The following is a 14848-nucleotide window of genomic DNA, read 5'->3' as shown; positions in this document are numbered from 1 at the left end:
AAGGAAGGCATGGTGATTATTCAGAGCAATATATTGAGGCTCCAGAAGATGAGATTTCTATTACATTTCTACGTATTCCTATTTTGAGATCAGCTGATCAGTAGTATGTCCTTGGACGTGTCATTTCCTCTCTATTTTTCAGTTTCTCTACCTCCAACAAGACATGAAGTTAATCAGCTTCTATGTAGAAAGGCTATCATTGCCAGAGTAGCTGTCCTCATCAGGGCCAACCAGCCTTCATTCATGGACTGGTGTCTCTGATGTATCCTAGTCCCTTGACTTCCCCAAATTGCCTTCGGTTTTAGATTTCCAGCAGGCTTGTTTGCAGCTTTGTTTTGTTAGAAGAAAGACCTTGTCCTTCTCAGTTTAAGATTGTCTGGGTTTGAATGTGAATTCAGATGTCTGAAAGCAAAGGGTTAAGTTCTTGATATAAAACCAGAAAAATGTAAAAGGGAAAGCTTCAGTTCAGTGTATCAAGGATATACAGCATATTCTCTGGCTGTTCCTTAAAGCTTTCCTAAGGCATCTCTCAGCCCTGAAACAAAGGAGACAAACAGCTGAGTGACATTCTCCCTTTGGGTTACTGTCTTACAGAGTGGACTTTTCTGTTTTTTTTTGTTTTGTTTTGTTTTTTTCCATTGGCTCTAGGCACTGAAAAGTAACTTGGCAGCACTTTGCTTTCCTGTCTGTTGTATTTCAGCAGTGGTCTATAACACTAATGAAAGGGTTGCTGGCCTAGAGAGGTTGCATCGTTTTCAGAGAATTCGTTTCCCTTCTCAGTCTGTCAGTCTCTGCCGTCCCCTTGTAAAGCTTTCCCTACTTGCTGTATTTCCTGGGAATGTGGTGTCTGTAACAGATTGCTTTTGCAACATATGGTAGCAATGGTTTCCATTTCCTACCTGCTTGGCTTCCTGAACCATTTTTTTTTCCCCATTTCCTTTTAATGCAATGGGATAAACAAACACATGATGCATATTTGTTTGGAGCTATCTTTGCTACTCAAGTAACTTCCTGCATTTTAAAGACTGTTACATTTTATGCTAGAGAATTGAAGAGTACTGCCACGTAGTTCATCCTCCCACTCCAAAGGAGCATCAGCTCTACTTATAGCATTCCTGACAGACACTTGTATAACCAGTCCTTAAAGATTTCCAGCAATAAGGGACTACGCCGCCTTTCCAAGCAAATTTTCAAGCAAAACATTACTGCAATTTGAACCTATCACTTTCTTCTCCTGCCCTTTTAAATGTTGATGAACAGGTTATTACCTAACTGTGCATTTTGTGTTTTTTTTTTTGGATATTTTCTGTTTTTTTTCGTGTGTGTGTGTTTTTTTTTTTTTGTCTTACATCATTGGTGTGCTTACAAGTGGTTTGGTTATCTGCACCAGAGTCTGTCTGGGAATGTGAAGTAAAAACAGCTGGTCTAGAGCTCCCCTGGATTTCTAGTGGTTGGTTTTCTGTTTTTTTTTTTTCAGAAATAAACACTCTGTTTGACCTCTTCCAAATATTTGGTACCTTACTTGCCTTCTATGAACTCACATAGACAACTGATAAAAGCTCGCTCTGAGATTTCTCCCACTCATTCCTAAAGTATCTTAGGGCAAAGTTCATCAGGCTTGGACAATTTAAGAACATTTGATTTACTCTAATGCTCCCTGTGTATTCCCTATTCTGGGCTGAAATCTTATCCCTTCTTTGCTGGTATTAATTCCTGCTAGTCAGAGGATCAGATGCCCTTTTTTTGCAAAGTCTTAGGAAAAACGGTATTTTGATCTTTCTAATGCAATGTATGAATGGTTTTCTTTCCTTTCTGGAGTAGTAAACCAATAATTTCATTGTGCTTACTAATGAAGCATCTCGTTTTGTGCCCTGACCTTTTAGTCTACATGCCTACATGGTGTTTTGTTATGTGATGCTCATACAATCTTATCATAAGAGGTATTCACATTGCAAGCATCATATCATTGCTCACAGTTTTTTTTTCACAAAGAGTAGGCGTAACATTAATGATATAGATGCCAAACATGGCAGTTAGAGTTTTCCAAAGTAATGCTCGTTTTGACAGCTGTAAAAGTTCTGGCCAGTGCACTTGATTGTTACATGTTGTCCTCATTTAGCTATTTTCAGTACAGCTCTGACATTCCCCCCCGCCATTATATTCAAAATAACCAAGCAAGGCTCACCTGTAACACACAGGCTTTTTGTTGTATATGGTGGTGTAAGTGTATTATCCATGCAGATGGGACCCAGCAAGGGGTTTTTGGTTGGTTGGTTGGTTTTGTTTGTTTGTTTAACCTGTTTAACAGCCAGACGGTTTTCTTGTGTGTTAACAGCAGTTTAATCTGCTGGCCAATAGTCATCCTTACTTTGAGGACTTTTTCTGAGTTGTCTTCCCAGGGCAGCAACTGTCAAAAAAGCAATAAGAACAGGTTTCTTGTGACCGTGTGAAACCAAACTACCCTCAGGGAGGGAAAGTAGGGAATTTCTGTATCTCCAAAACAAATCCAGTTAGACGGATTAAGACTCATAAAACCTGACAATTCTGAGAGAAAAATAAAGTATGGAGTGGAAGGAGGTAATAAACAACACTTAATTGTGGAGCAGCTGCAAAATTTCCACTAGGTTTAACAGATACTGTGTAAGCAGGCCTATTGAGTACCCCCTGTACTTGCACACACACAGGTGTGAATGTTTTAAAGTTGTCTTTGAATGCTGCAGGCTGCCTGGGGGGACAGGTGCTTTTAATTTGTTGCTTTTATCCGAAAAGGGCAAGTGATTTCTCTCCACTTCTACTCTTGATTTTAAAGATCCTTCTGTCCTGTTAGCTTCTCTCTTCCTGTTTCTTCCATCTTAACCACCTAGCTCCTGAGTGTGGTGAGGACAAAACCAGTAATCTCAATGATGAAATCTACATAAATACCTGAAACAACATTCAGTCCTTGCACTTGTCTGCCACCTAACTTTGTAGACTCTGATTTCTGTGAGTGCTCAACAGAGATGCTTCTGAACCTGCTGTCACTCCAATCCATCTTCATTACTTAGGAGAATGAATTGTTTAAAATTTTCATATAAATTCCCTTTTTACTCGATTACGAAATATACTTTAATTTGACAGCAATGTTATTTTTAGTAATACTTTTTTGTAGCCTTTAGTATTAACATGTAGTTGGGGGAAAAAAACTGCTAAATATTTATACTTCTCTTCTTTGATCTTTCACTCAGAAGAACTGAAAAGGTATCACACTTAACATTTTTATTATAAATATTTCAGATAACGTTTGAAAGAGGCCAAATTCACCTCTCGCATTGGATTTGTTCAACTTATTGAGATAGGTTGTCACTCTGTAGTGCTTCCAGATGGCAATTCAGTTGCCAATGGTTGGAAACTTTTGGGTGATACTGTTGTGACTAATCACCACTGACAGAACCATTAAATATTGCTGTTTGACAGAAGTAAGACCAAACCCTCTTCCTTCCTTTTACTTGCATACTGTGTCTCAGGGGGAGGTAAATATAGTATCTTCACACAAGAAGCACAACAACTCTGCAAAAGCAGTGCATCTTCCAACAGTACATTTTGCAAGCAGGTTGTCCCTCACCCTTTCCAGTGCTAGCCAGTTGTGCTGGAAGGCAGTGCGCTGTCCTGTCTAAGTCATGGAGTTCTGCCAGATCCACAGAGCCTATTGCTGCCAGAGCTGCCTCATTCTCCGTTTAAATTACTTGTGATTTAGGATGTCAGGAGAAACGTGGAAAAAGTGGGAGAGCCAGCAGTGACAGAAAGTATGTTGATTAGTTGTTTCTTTTACTCCCTGAAAATGTACATTCTTCTGTAAGAATTTGATATTATTTGCTGGCTAGCAGTCAAAACACTTCAGCTGTCAGTGCTGCAAGGACTTTCAGGTGTTGCACACTTCTGTTCTCAGTATTCTCTGATTCTTCATCAGCTGTGTCAACCGAGTTTCTTTTCTAGAGAGCGGTGTGATTCATCATAGGAATTTTTGGCCTTGGCCTCTCATGGGAGATATAGTCTTGCCATGGCTTCTGAACCACACAGTACTGTGTAGGCACAGTATCCAAACTGAGTTATTTTGTTCTTTTGGTTGCTGGATTGGCAAATGATTTAGCCTATAGTTGTCAAATTTCAATCAAAAAAATAACAGAAAGTATTACCCCTTGTATTTTATTTTGGTGAAAATATGACTAGACATTGAAAAGCATTTGACACTGAACCTTCACAGTTAAATGTAGGGAAAGTGAAGCTATACAAAACTCTGTGCTGTATACAGAACAGGTGTTCTGTCTTGTGTGATGCTGAGACTAGCATTTTTTCTCTTATTTTCAGCATCCAATTATTTTTCTATGTTTAGTACATAATTAAATGTCCCAAATATTTTACCAAACAACCTTCTCATTTGCCACTGCAATGGGTAGCAGTTATTTCGCTGGATTTTGTATGTGTGTTTTTGTATCAGAATGTGTGTTTTTTCCTATCTGTATTCCACCTGTGCAGTCCTTGGATCTGTCATAGTGATAACCCTGAAGAAGAAGTAGGTTTATTTTATCATATTCTGAGCCACAATGACTTGCACACATTCTGATCTTTGTGTGCATGCCCACTGCAGGGCTTCCTTTTATTCCTGAAAGCCTCAGCCTTGGTAAGTCGAGAGACTCATTCCATTAAAAGTACATAAAGTTGCATCTCTCTGGCATGATGAGTGCTCCAGGGTTACTGTGCTGACAGCAAAGCAAGTCTTGAAGATATTCAGCCTCTAGCCTATTCTTGAATCTTCCTGGATTTAGAGCAGGATTTTGAACTGACTCACTAGATGGAGTGGTGGGCCCTTAGAAACTGAAGAGGCCTGGTGTGATTGGAGAGAGCAAAATTTCCCTAAGGGAACTTCCCAATCTAAATCTCTGTGGAATTAATTCCTTAGTGTTGGTATGGATCAGATATGATGGGAATTTTGTCACCTGTGCTTGATAAATATTTTTCCCAAAGAGGGGGAGATTGGAGAAGGACAAGCACTGGTACTGGAATCCATACCCTTGAGAACTGGTTTTACACCTGCTTTACAACCATTGATCATTGCTTTCTTCAAGGAATCAATGAGTTGTATTAAAAAAGAAAAAAAAAAAAGAAACAAAACACCAATCCCAAACCCTACAGCTTTGCAATTTTTTTCTTCTTTTCCATGGCAGCAAAAGTCTGTGTCATGGTTAGCTTGTGATCCTATGGGATACTCTTTTGGTATAATGGAGAATGATATTGTTCTTCCTATACTTCACACTAGTGGTATTTTGTCATTGCTTGAATGTAATGGATTCCATTACTTTTGGCGCTGTGAGGCTTAAGAGCTCTTTAATGGGAAGTGCTTGGATCTGAGATGGGTTGACTGCATTGTTGGCTGGTTACTGAGACAGCTATAACAGTGCACAGGGAAATATTCTTTCAGTTTTTTTTGTGTAACTTGCTCCATTTACAAGAGTTCCTTCTGCTTGGGAGCTGATGGAAGAAAGCCCTGCACCACCCTCACATTAGTTCTTCTTTTGCTGGCATTCAACAAGCCAAGGTGGCCTCTTGAAATGAGAAAAGGTAGCTAGAGGCCAAAGTGCTGAGCCAAAGCACAAATAATTGGTTGAATTGTTTCAATTAACTTTTAGTGAATGCATCTAACAGCCAAGAGACTTCCTACTCTGGGTGATGCTTGTGAAACATTTTTTCAGTATATAGCTGTGTCTCTTCTGGCATGTAAGAAATTAGGTGACAGATTTAGGTAGAAAAGGAAAGTCATGATATACAGTGGGTTCATACTTGACATGAGCCATAATGACAATGGGTTAGATCCTATTTAAGGCTACATGACAGTGTCTTAGTGACTGAGAAGCTGAAAAAGTATGAGTGCTTGCATTTTTCATCTAACTTTCATTAACTTAAATAGCAGGTGTTATTTATGTGCTTTGCCACTGCATCCCATACCGTGCTCTTTATTTCTCTCAATAACCTGGCTAATAGCAGAATTTTGACACTTTTTCTAGATTAAGAGATAAGCTTAAAATGATTTAATATTAAAGAAAGAATGAATGCAAAGGCCAGAGGTTCAGAGTATTCAGACACAGATTTCACCAAGTCCAAATGGAAAACAGCAAAAAGTCCATTACAGTCTCAAGTTTGTGAAATACAATAGCAATCTTTTTGGTCCAATTCTATGTCAGTGAACATGCATCTCTTTTAAAATTAAAACAAACAAAAAAAAAACCCACAGTGGTCAAGTAATGTTGATGGTCTCAACACGGTTTATGTTGACCTGAACTATTTTTGAAACTGAATTATTCTGCCAGGTGTCGGCTGGAAAAGCTCTGCAACAGAAATGACCATTCCCTGCTTTCTGTGGGTTTAAGTCAATTCTTTCTTCTGGAGGTGATCTAGTGCCTTTCACTGTCATCAAAGTCACCTTAAACAAAAACACATCCATTTTTTAAAGTGCACTTTTTTTTTTTTTGGTGTACAATACACTCTTCTAGAGAAATGGAGTATTAGCATTTGAAAGGACTGATGAGAATGCATCTTTGGGAATGGCCTTTGTTCAGAAAATTACGGGTATATTCTACATGCATATCACCATGGTAATTGAATTATTTGCCATTGACAGTAAGGTATATAGCACCAGCCTTTTGCCATTTTCCATGATGTGGTTCCTAGCAAAGAGTGCTATTTGTCAATTTAAAATTTATAGTATGACATTTAGCAGTTGTGCCTACTATCATAGTGGACGTGGTCTGAAAGCATGGAACAAAAAGGAAAAGGTAATTACATCTTCTCTGTGCTGTTGGATGCTGAAGTCTTTTCTGTCTTTTTAAGACAGGCATGTGGAGAAGCAAAAGTAAATGGGGAAAGAAGAAGCTTTGGCTGGATAGATTCTTCAGAGCGAGTTTTTAGCTGTGTCGAATGAGTTTCATGCAGACATTGGGGCCGAAATCTACCAAGCATCATGAAGGTCTTCCTTCTCATAGATTTCAGAGAAAAAAATGTAGGTGGCTCTTTCTGACTTGGGTATCTAAACTATGCTCTCTCCTTATTAGTCTTGTTGGAAACTACCACATGGAAACATAGATATGGCTATGAATTCAGCTTCTGTTGGCTTTCCTGAAAGTGTTTCTGTGAGATGATGGAAGAGATTTCTGTGGTGTCACTAGGGGTTGAACATCAAATCTGTGGCCTGGATTGTTCAGTGCAGGAGAGTTTTACTTGCCTTATACTCAAGGTGTTTTTTCTGTTCTAAATGAAGTCAGACTCCATGTCTAAAGAAAACAAGGATGAGTTGAGAATACCTATCTACGTGTTTGGTATTCTTGCAGTTTAGTATTTCTCCCCATTTCAGCTTACAACAAGAACCATTCTGGAACTGTTTGATCCACAATGCAAGGCCAAAGCTGTGCTCTCTGCATGACTCCAGCAGCTATGGTTCCAGTAACATGAGCGTATTTTCATTTCCTGCACATTATCATAACTCACAGGACAATGTTGGAAAGAAAGCAAGCCTTTCTCATCCGTTCTCTGCATCCTCAGAGCATGACCTGATCACTCTGAAATATGTAGGTGGTCACTGAGTACTGTGTGAAGGTTTATGTAAGGTAACTACATAATGAATCTTTGTTTGGGATATAGGATGAAAACTGATGTGGCAGGAATTGGGAGAGCCTCCAAGAACCTCATTCACACAACTCAGTTAACATAGAGAAAGAATCTTGAATACTTGTGTTACCGTGTGTATAGGTCTTTCATTTCAAAAAAGATTGTGTAGGAAAATGTACAATATGGATATGGCACTGAATAGTACTGCTTAGTGCCTCGCTCAGAGAACAAAAGACAGAGTACTTGTTTTTGCTCCTTGATGCTGTGGGAGATTCTCATCTCTACTTTTCTATTCCTCAAAGTAAATCCAGCTTTCTAGAAAAATGTCTGGTTCTCTGTTGTCCTTACCCATTTAAGAGCAGGGCTAACCTCCATACAGAAGTCTCTGTGCTTCTGTGCTTTAAGACAGATATAAAATAGAACACAGTTAAGAAGTGCGGTGCTTTTCTTTCCCCTCCAACTCCCAGATGCCCTTTATCTCCCTCTTCAAGTGCAGGATGGGGAATTCTTGCTACAGTATTGCACATAGGTGAGCCAATACCAGACATCTATTCTTTAGGTAACATTTTGGTTACCAAATGACCCCGTGTCTTACTTTTATCTAGCCACTGAGGCAGGTTGCCCAGTGGCTGTGTGTTCAGATGTGTTGCTATTGGTACCTTCTGGGGTCAGCTTTATAGACAATCTGTATTTAAAACATCATTCAGTGAACTTCCATGCAGGGGAAGATAATGCACAGTTATTAATTTTTATTGCCTGACATAGCCTTTCATTCTAGCCCTGAATCCAGTGTCAGGTTGCTTTTGTGGTCATTTTATAGGACAACGGGAAGACCAATGCCCTTTATTTCTTGCTGTGCTCAGTTATCAGGCTGAAATATCAAAACATATACACTGACCTTCAGGGTAGCCACATGCAGTGAATCTGACCAGGCAGTGAGTAGTTCTCTAGCACACGGAGGAAGCTGTGTGCCAGCTCCTTAATATCACGAGGCAAAGCTGTTTCCTCCAAAAAACACATGAAAGGGTGTTAGACATTGTTTCACCTCAGTGTTTATTCACTGACTGTAATCCTGTGGCCTCAGAATACATCCCTATCTTCTTTTTCCCTTTGAGCAGTACTTCACTGTATTCACTGCATCTCATTACCTGAAAGCCGCAGGCTGGTGCAGAGGAGACTTGTGACACTGAGATCAGCTAAAGCCTAATGGGAGAGAAGGAGTCCGCGTGACTGCAAGCTGCATGGAATTGTCTGGAGGTGCAGCTTAGATAAATAAAGCCTAATGCACTCACCGTTAAACTTCTTCTTCTTCTTCTTTTTTTTTTTTTTTAACCTGATGAAGCTGCTGTTCTTGGTTTTGGCCTCACATTTTCTGTTGCTTGGGATAGAGAGCTAGAGAGCTGCTTCTTCTGTATCACCAGGCTGCAGCATGACAAGCAGGAGAGAGTCCACTATGCAGTAGCTGAGCTATCTTTAAGGTAGGCAAATGCTCTGTGACTCTGAGCATCCTCGCAGACCACAAGCAAATCAAAAAGGGAAATCAGCAAACGTATTATTTGCTGACAATAATTGTTTCCAATCACAGCTGATGGCAGTGATAAATTTCGTTGCCTAGTATTTTAATTTGAGGGACAGGGTAGGTATTGAGGAGTAAAAGACCAAGAAGTACTTGTCCCCATCTGCCTTGAAAAGTTAGTTAATACTACTCTGAAAACAATGCTTAAGTTTTCTGAGACTTACAGCTTGTCTTTATGGAAATATCATTAATCCCTTATACTCTTTCTAATCAGTAATAAAGATGCAATTAATTCTAGCTAAAAGGACAAGAGAAAAATATAACATACCAACCATGTGAGTGATGTGTAGCCAGCCATATGTATTAGCATTTATATCACTGTTTGGCTATAATTGCAATTAGATTAATTACACGTAATGCAATCCAATGCTTAACTGCAGTTACATCTAACCAAACCCCAGTCCAGTGCTGCTCTGTAAGACCTCTGTCCTTTCGCAGTTTAAATGCGTCCTAAAGATGCTGTTTTCCACAACACCCACAAGAAACTATTGCATCATGTTGTGACCTATTTAATTTGCCCATGAATGAACTGCTGGCTAGGATGGATGGAGAGGGTTATGTAAACACATGGGACAAGAGAAATCATTACCTTCAGTTAACCACGACCAGTCAAGAAACAGTGGTAGTTGTTACCCCTACCACAGCTTAGAAATGGTAAGCAAACTTGTGTTCACGTCACATTAAATGATAGTACTGAGTTTTCCATTGTGAGATATATTCTCAGTATATACAAGAGTTCAGGATCGGGCTTGTGACTGTACAGCTTCTAAAGAGATTTTCAGCCAGATCAATTTGGAAATTTTTTTGTTCAGGTGGGTTGCTGTAACACCTTTAAAAGCTGAAGTACAACAATCTGTTGTCTGCCAGCCTGGTTTTGTTTTTTTTTTTTTCTATTGAGCCCCAATCTTACTCCAATTTCTCTCTTTCAGTGTAGCATCTGGTCAAACCCCTCTTGTTCAATTTCCATGCTTCTCTCAGATCTCTCTTCTCAACTGCTTTGCAGTGGCGGAGCAGAGCAGAACAACACTTTCTCTGCAGTTACACCTCTCCCTCTTTTTTTGAAGACTGCTTTTCTACAGCGTTTATCCTGCACCTTGGGAAAGCTCTTGGCTGGTTTTTAGCAGTTAACTGCAGTCAGCTAACATCTCATGAAATGTAGTTTGCCCTTTCCTGTACTAGTCAGATTTAACTTGCTTCATCTTCAAAGAACACGCACACAAAAAGGAGAAATGCTTTAATTTGAAATAATCTTTTTGTTGTAAACTGCCAGTGAGTGCAGGGCAAGCTTCCCACTAAAGTTGAATGAGACAAAGTTGGTATCAAATAGCTATTCTGAAATAAAAACTACCTGTGCCTATTTCTAGTACGATCTATGTTGAAATGAGTATCTTGATTTATCTTTGTACATGAGCACATATAACTTTAGTTTTAATCAAGTAGTCATAATAAACATGATATCTGACCTGAAACATTTTCAGGAAAGAGATGATCTGAAGCTTGATGAATGCCTCTGTGCACCATTAAATGCAAACTTCTGCTAGTCTGGGAGATCCTTTCATCTAGTACTTGATCTCCAGTTTCCCTTTATTTTTCCCTCTCAGATTTTCCATCTTTCACTGCAACGGTTACCTTTGAAAGTAGAAGCTGTGTGGGCTCCATTTGAAACCAAAAAAAAAGGATGCCTCATCTGCCATGTAAATGCAGTAATACAAGCACTGCAATTATAGAGATATCCCTTTCGTGCAGGAGCTACGTACTGTGGCCTATTTTTGATGGAGAGCAAGACAGCAAGCCTGTTACATGCCTTTCTTTCTCTTCACACAGATTTTTTCTCTCTTATTCAGCTTATTGGTTTGTCCTAGCTTTGCATTACCTTGTCTTTGCCCAACTCAGCAACTGTTAAATATATATATATATTTTAATTTTTAATTTCCATCATTCCCTCTTTCTTTTTGCTGGTCTCTTTTGCCTTTTCCTTTCCACAGCAAGGGGTAAGAAATGTTGACATTTGTGCCTGCTGTCATGTTATGCCCTGTTTCTTCCTGAGTTTGCTGGGCTGTCCCTACTTTGCTAGGCCAGCCTCGTGGTGTGTGGTGTTGGCAGTTCCTTTTGTGGCCACTTTTACAGGAAAGCCATCCTGAGCAGCTCTGTGAGGGCTGCAGCCCTACCTCATGGCAACTGGTGGGAAGGACGGCTTCTTCCCTTCACGCCAGGGTGCATCCACCATTTTGTCCATGGAGCAGGAGGGCAATGTCCCACATCACCTCAGCTGAAAAATGAATGCTTTAGTCTGTGTTTGCGTCTGTGTATGGAGCCCCCTCCTCTGTGCTGGAGGCTGGATGGCGAGGCTTGAGATGCTCTGCGTTAGCTAACAGTTTGCCAGCACGTGGAGATTGAGCAGTGTTTTCCTTGATCTGTCACGGCCAGCCCCACTGGTCTGAGGGGAATGTGTGTGCACAGTGCTCCCTAGAGACTGCCACATTAGCACCAAAATGAGAATTATGGTGTCAGCAGCAGTTCAGTCGTGTTAGCATAGCCCTCCTCCTGGGCTTGTTTATCCTGGTAAGAAGCTGACACACCGAAGTACCCAGCTGAAGTTAACTCATACAGGGCTGGCTGGCAGCTCCTGCTCAGCCTTGCTCTCTGTCAACCTTGCCTGTGACACAGGCAGCCCTTTTGCTCTTGTTTTTTCCTATCTAAACTTCCTGGTGGAGAGCTGGCACAGTGAACCAGAAGAGGTCTGTGTCCTGTTGTGAGGCACATTTTAATGTAGAAGGCCAAGCAGTTTCTCTCAAAGTTGGTTGTTTTTTTGTGTTTTGTTTTGTTTGTTTGTTTGTTTGTTTGTTTTCAGTATGAGTATCTGGCAGAGGGTGGGAGTAGAAAGGACCCACAGCAAAAACAAGTGGAAATGTAAGGTGGACTTCAGTAAAATACTCTGCCAAAATTAAAATTCAGCTCAATCCCACCTCTCCAGCCTGTGTACTTTAGCATTAAGATGATTTTCAAGCAACAGGAATAAAATTAGTCTGCAAATAAAAAAATGCTCCAGAGGGTAAGTGTTCAGCCTCGAGTATTTGCATTTGTAGGCACATGTATTTATGGTTCCTCTTTTGGTTTATGTTTTGTAGGACAAAGAAGGTCAGCCATTGCTACCGTATTGTTTACCGTCACCCGGAGAGGACTTTAACACAGAACGAGGTGCATCGTATCCATCAAGCTATTGAAGAATCAGCAGTTCGAGAACTTGGGGTTGAGGGCAGGTTCTAGCATTGCTAGTCTGAAGCCCTAATGACAGTTGCTTTCTCTTTTTTTTTTCCCCTTGTTTCTTTTTTTCTTTTTGGGGTGGGGAGTACAAGTAAAGAGGGATTCTGTGACTGAACCTAGCACATGGAAAACAATTGATAAATAAGCAATGGCAAAACTACCAAATAATAAACATTACTACTGAGAAATCATTGACAAAGCACTGGTGCTTTATTTTAAGTAAGGGGGGAACAACAGTAATGTAAGATTTCCCTCCTGCTACAATAAGGAATACACTGCCTGGTGGTTTTCTGTGTTGTTAATTGGTCCCTGGGTTCCATTAAACTGTAAATACTTGGCATTATTTCTGGGTGACAGGATCTTCTGTCCGTGTAACGAGTGAAGCAAAACAGAGACACAGCTTAGCTCAGGGAAGAAAAACTATTTTATTCTTCCACCCCTCCCTCTTTCTTAATAAGGAATGGCAGGTTTTGCTTCAAGAAACCTTCAAAGAGGTACACCTTGCAAAGTTTGGCTCTCGGACCTTCAGAGACCCTGGGTATTGCTTTCATCTGCTACAGAGAAGGAGGAGAGAGTGTGGCTCTAGGGCTGGACTTGGGTCTCTTCAAATGCTAGGCCTTTGTTGAGTCTTTCCTGTTGGATGTCCCTGTTCCTACAGAACTGAGTGGAGTCACTTACCGAGGCACTCAGAGCTGTGCACCTTCCCCAGGTGAGGAGCTCCCTTATCTTATTTTCTAGGGGCAGTATCTGCTCGGAAACTTGATGATTAAGGAATGAAACCAAACTGAAATGGAATCTCCTTCTATTTCAGACAGTAGTCACTTTATGGATTGCTTGACTTTTTCATTGCAGGTTATAATTAAGTAAATTTTGGTAGTGGTATGATGCTAGGTTCTGCAGAACTGTTCAAATGGTCTGATAAATACTTGAGGAGCTATTGCAGATGCTGATACGGAATATGGGACCTGTTTTTACTAGCAATGGTATTCATACAGTCTTGCAGCTCACATCTGGTTGCTGTGCAGGAAACATTCCCTCCTTCAGGGAAGAAGGCAGTAAAAGCACTGCAATAAACAGCATCTAACGCTGATTTATACCTTATCAAGAAACATCTGTGCAGTGAGCTGGTACTCCACCATAAGAAGCCAGATACTATTGCAGATGTGACAGAAGCAGAAAGCGCATTTCAATTTCATTGCTCAACATATTTAGCTGTGTAAACAAATCCTAATCTAAATTGCTGTTGTGTCATCCAAATAACTTGATTATGAAAACAATATGCTAGCCTGTCTACAAGGCAACAGAATGGGTGCCATTTAGTCAACAGAAAAACCTACTTGTTTATTTTTAAAGCATGATCAACTAAGATCCCTTAGCCCGTTTGATCTTTCTCTGTCTCCTTCATCCTTTGACATTTCAGGATTCTCAGTGAGAACCACTGAGGAGGACCACTACACTGAGCTGCACTGAGTAGTAATTTTTGCAAGACAGGGCCTGATCCATGCTACCACATGGGGCAGCAAATTATGTGGATGTTATCTGGTGGTATTGAATATGGAAAGAGCTAGAACCTATCTGCTGTACCAAAATATAATGGGGCATAGAAATTTGGGGAACGCAAGGAGGAGAAAAATAGACAACAAGGCTTTGTCACTGTAGCCACAGATGTCACTGCAACAGAGTTGTCCCTGAGATTGACCTAAAACCATGGGATCATCTTCTGGAGTGGTTGTTTACATAGCAGCAGCTTTCATGCAAACCAAAATGTGAACCATTCAAATTAAAAAACAACAACCAGGAGCAAGTTTGATTCAGTTATATGAAGGATTTTAAGGCCTGTAAAATCAGATGGACTGGCTGTGAGCTTAATAGGAATGCTTGTGTGTGTTTAGATTAAGTAAGCCTTTGTCATGTATATTCTAGGATTAATCGAATCTAAAAGCCTATTGTTTTGGCAGAGATTCACCACTACTAGCAAAGTAGACCTCAGATCAGAAGGCATGGGAGTTGCAATTTTATGCCACTGTCCTTTGAGAAATATGACTTTTCCTTCTTTACCTGTCCTTGATTTTACCAGGGAAATTTGCTATGGGCAGTAGCAGACTCTAAACTGAGTAATGTGAAATCACATGCTCCCTTGTGGATACCAGCAGAGAGCCCATGGGAATCTAAGGGTGTGATAACCATAATTTATTTTACTGTTGATTGGAGACAGATGATGCTACCAGTATCTCAGTGGCTGGTCTGATCCCTGGCGAGAATGTAAAAGACCTGACTGAGGACAGTCCTTTGTACAGTCCCTGACCAGTTCTGTCACAGAAAGGGCTACCCTCACCTGTCCCTTGTTTTTTCCTAAGACACGGCACAAAGGTA

General features: G+C 40.3%; 1 protein-coding gene across 29 annotated transcripts in view; it reads left to right on the top strand.

The window, feature by feature from the left end:
• FARS2 (phenylalanyl-tRNA synthetase 2, mitochondrial) overlaps positions 1 to 14848 on the top strand; it is a 258563-nt gene that overhangs the window by 234052 nt on the left and 9663 nt on the right. For 28 of the 29 annotated variants that reach the window (XM_035560308.2, XM_050708636.1, XM_035560290.2 and 25 more), the window contains one exon: positions 12340 to 12665. The exons of the other annotated variant lie outside the window; for it this stretch is intronic. In XM_035560308.2, the coding sequence (XP_035416201.1) occupies positions 12340 to 12478 (139 nt within the window). In that variant the 3' untranslated portion in view covers positions 12479 to 12665. Of the gene's footprint in view, positions 1 to 12339; positions 12666 to 14848 lie in introns of those variants that run through there. 29 annotated transcript variants of the gene reach the window in all.

Source organism: Cygnus atratus, chromosome 2 (genome assembly GCF_013377495.2).
Source record: "Cygnus atratus isolate AKBS03 ecotype Queensland, Australia chromosome 2, CAtr_DNAZoo_HiC_assembly, whole genome shotgun sequence".
Lineage (NCBI taxonomy): Eukaryota > Metazoa > Chordata > Aves > Anseriformes > Anatidae > Cygnus > Cygnus atratus.
The sequence above is the reverse complement of the archived record's forward strand: the minus strand, read 5'-3'. Positions and strand labels throughout refer to the sequence as shown.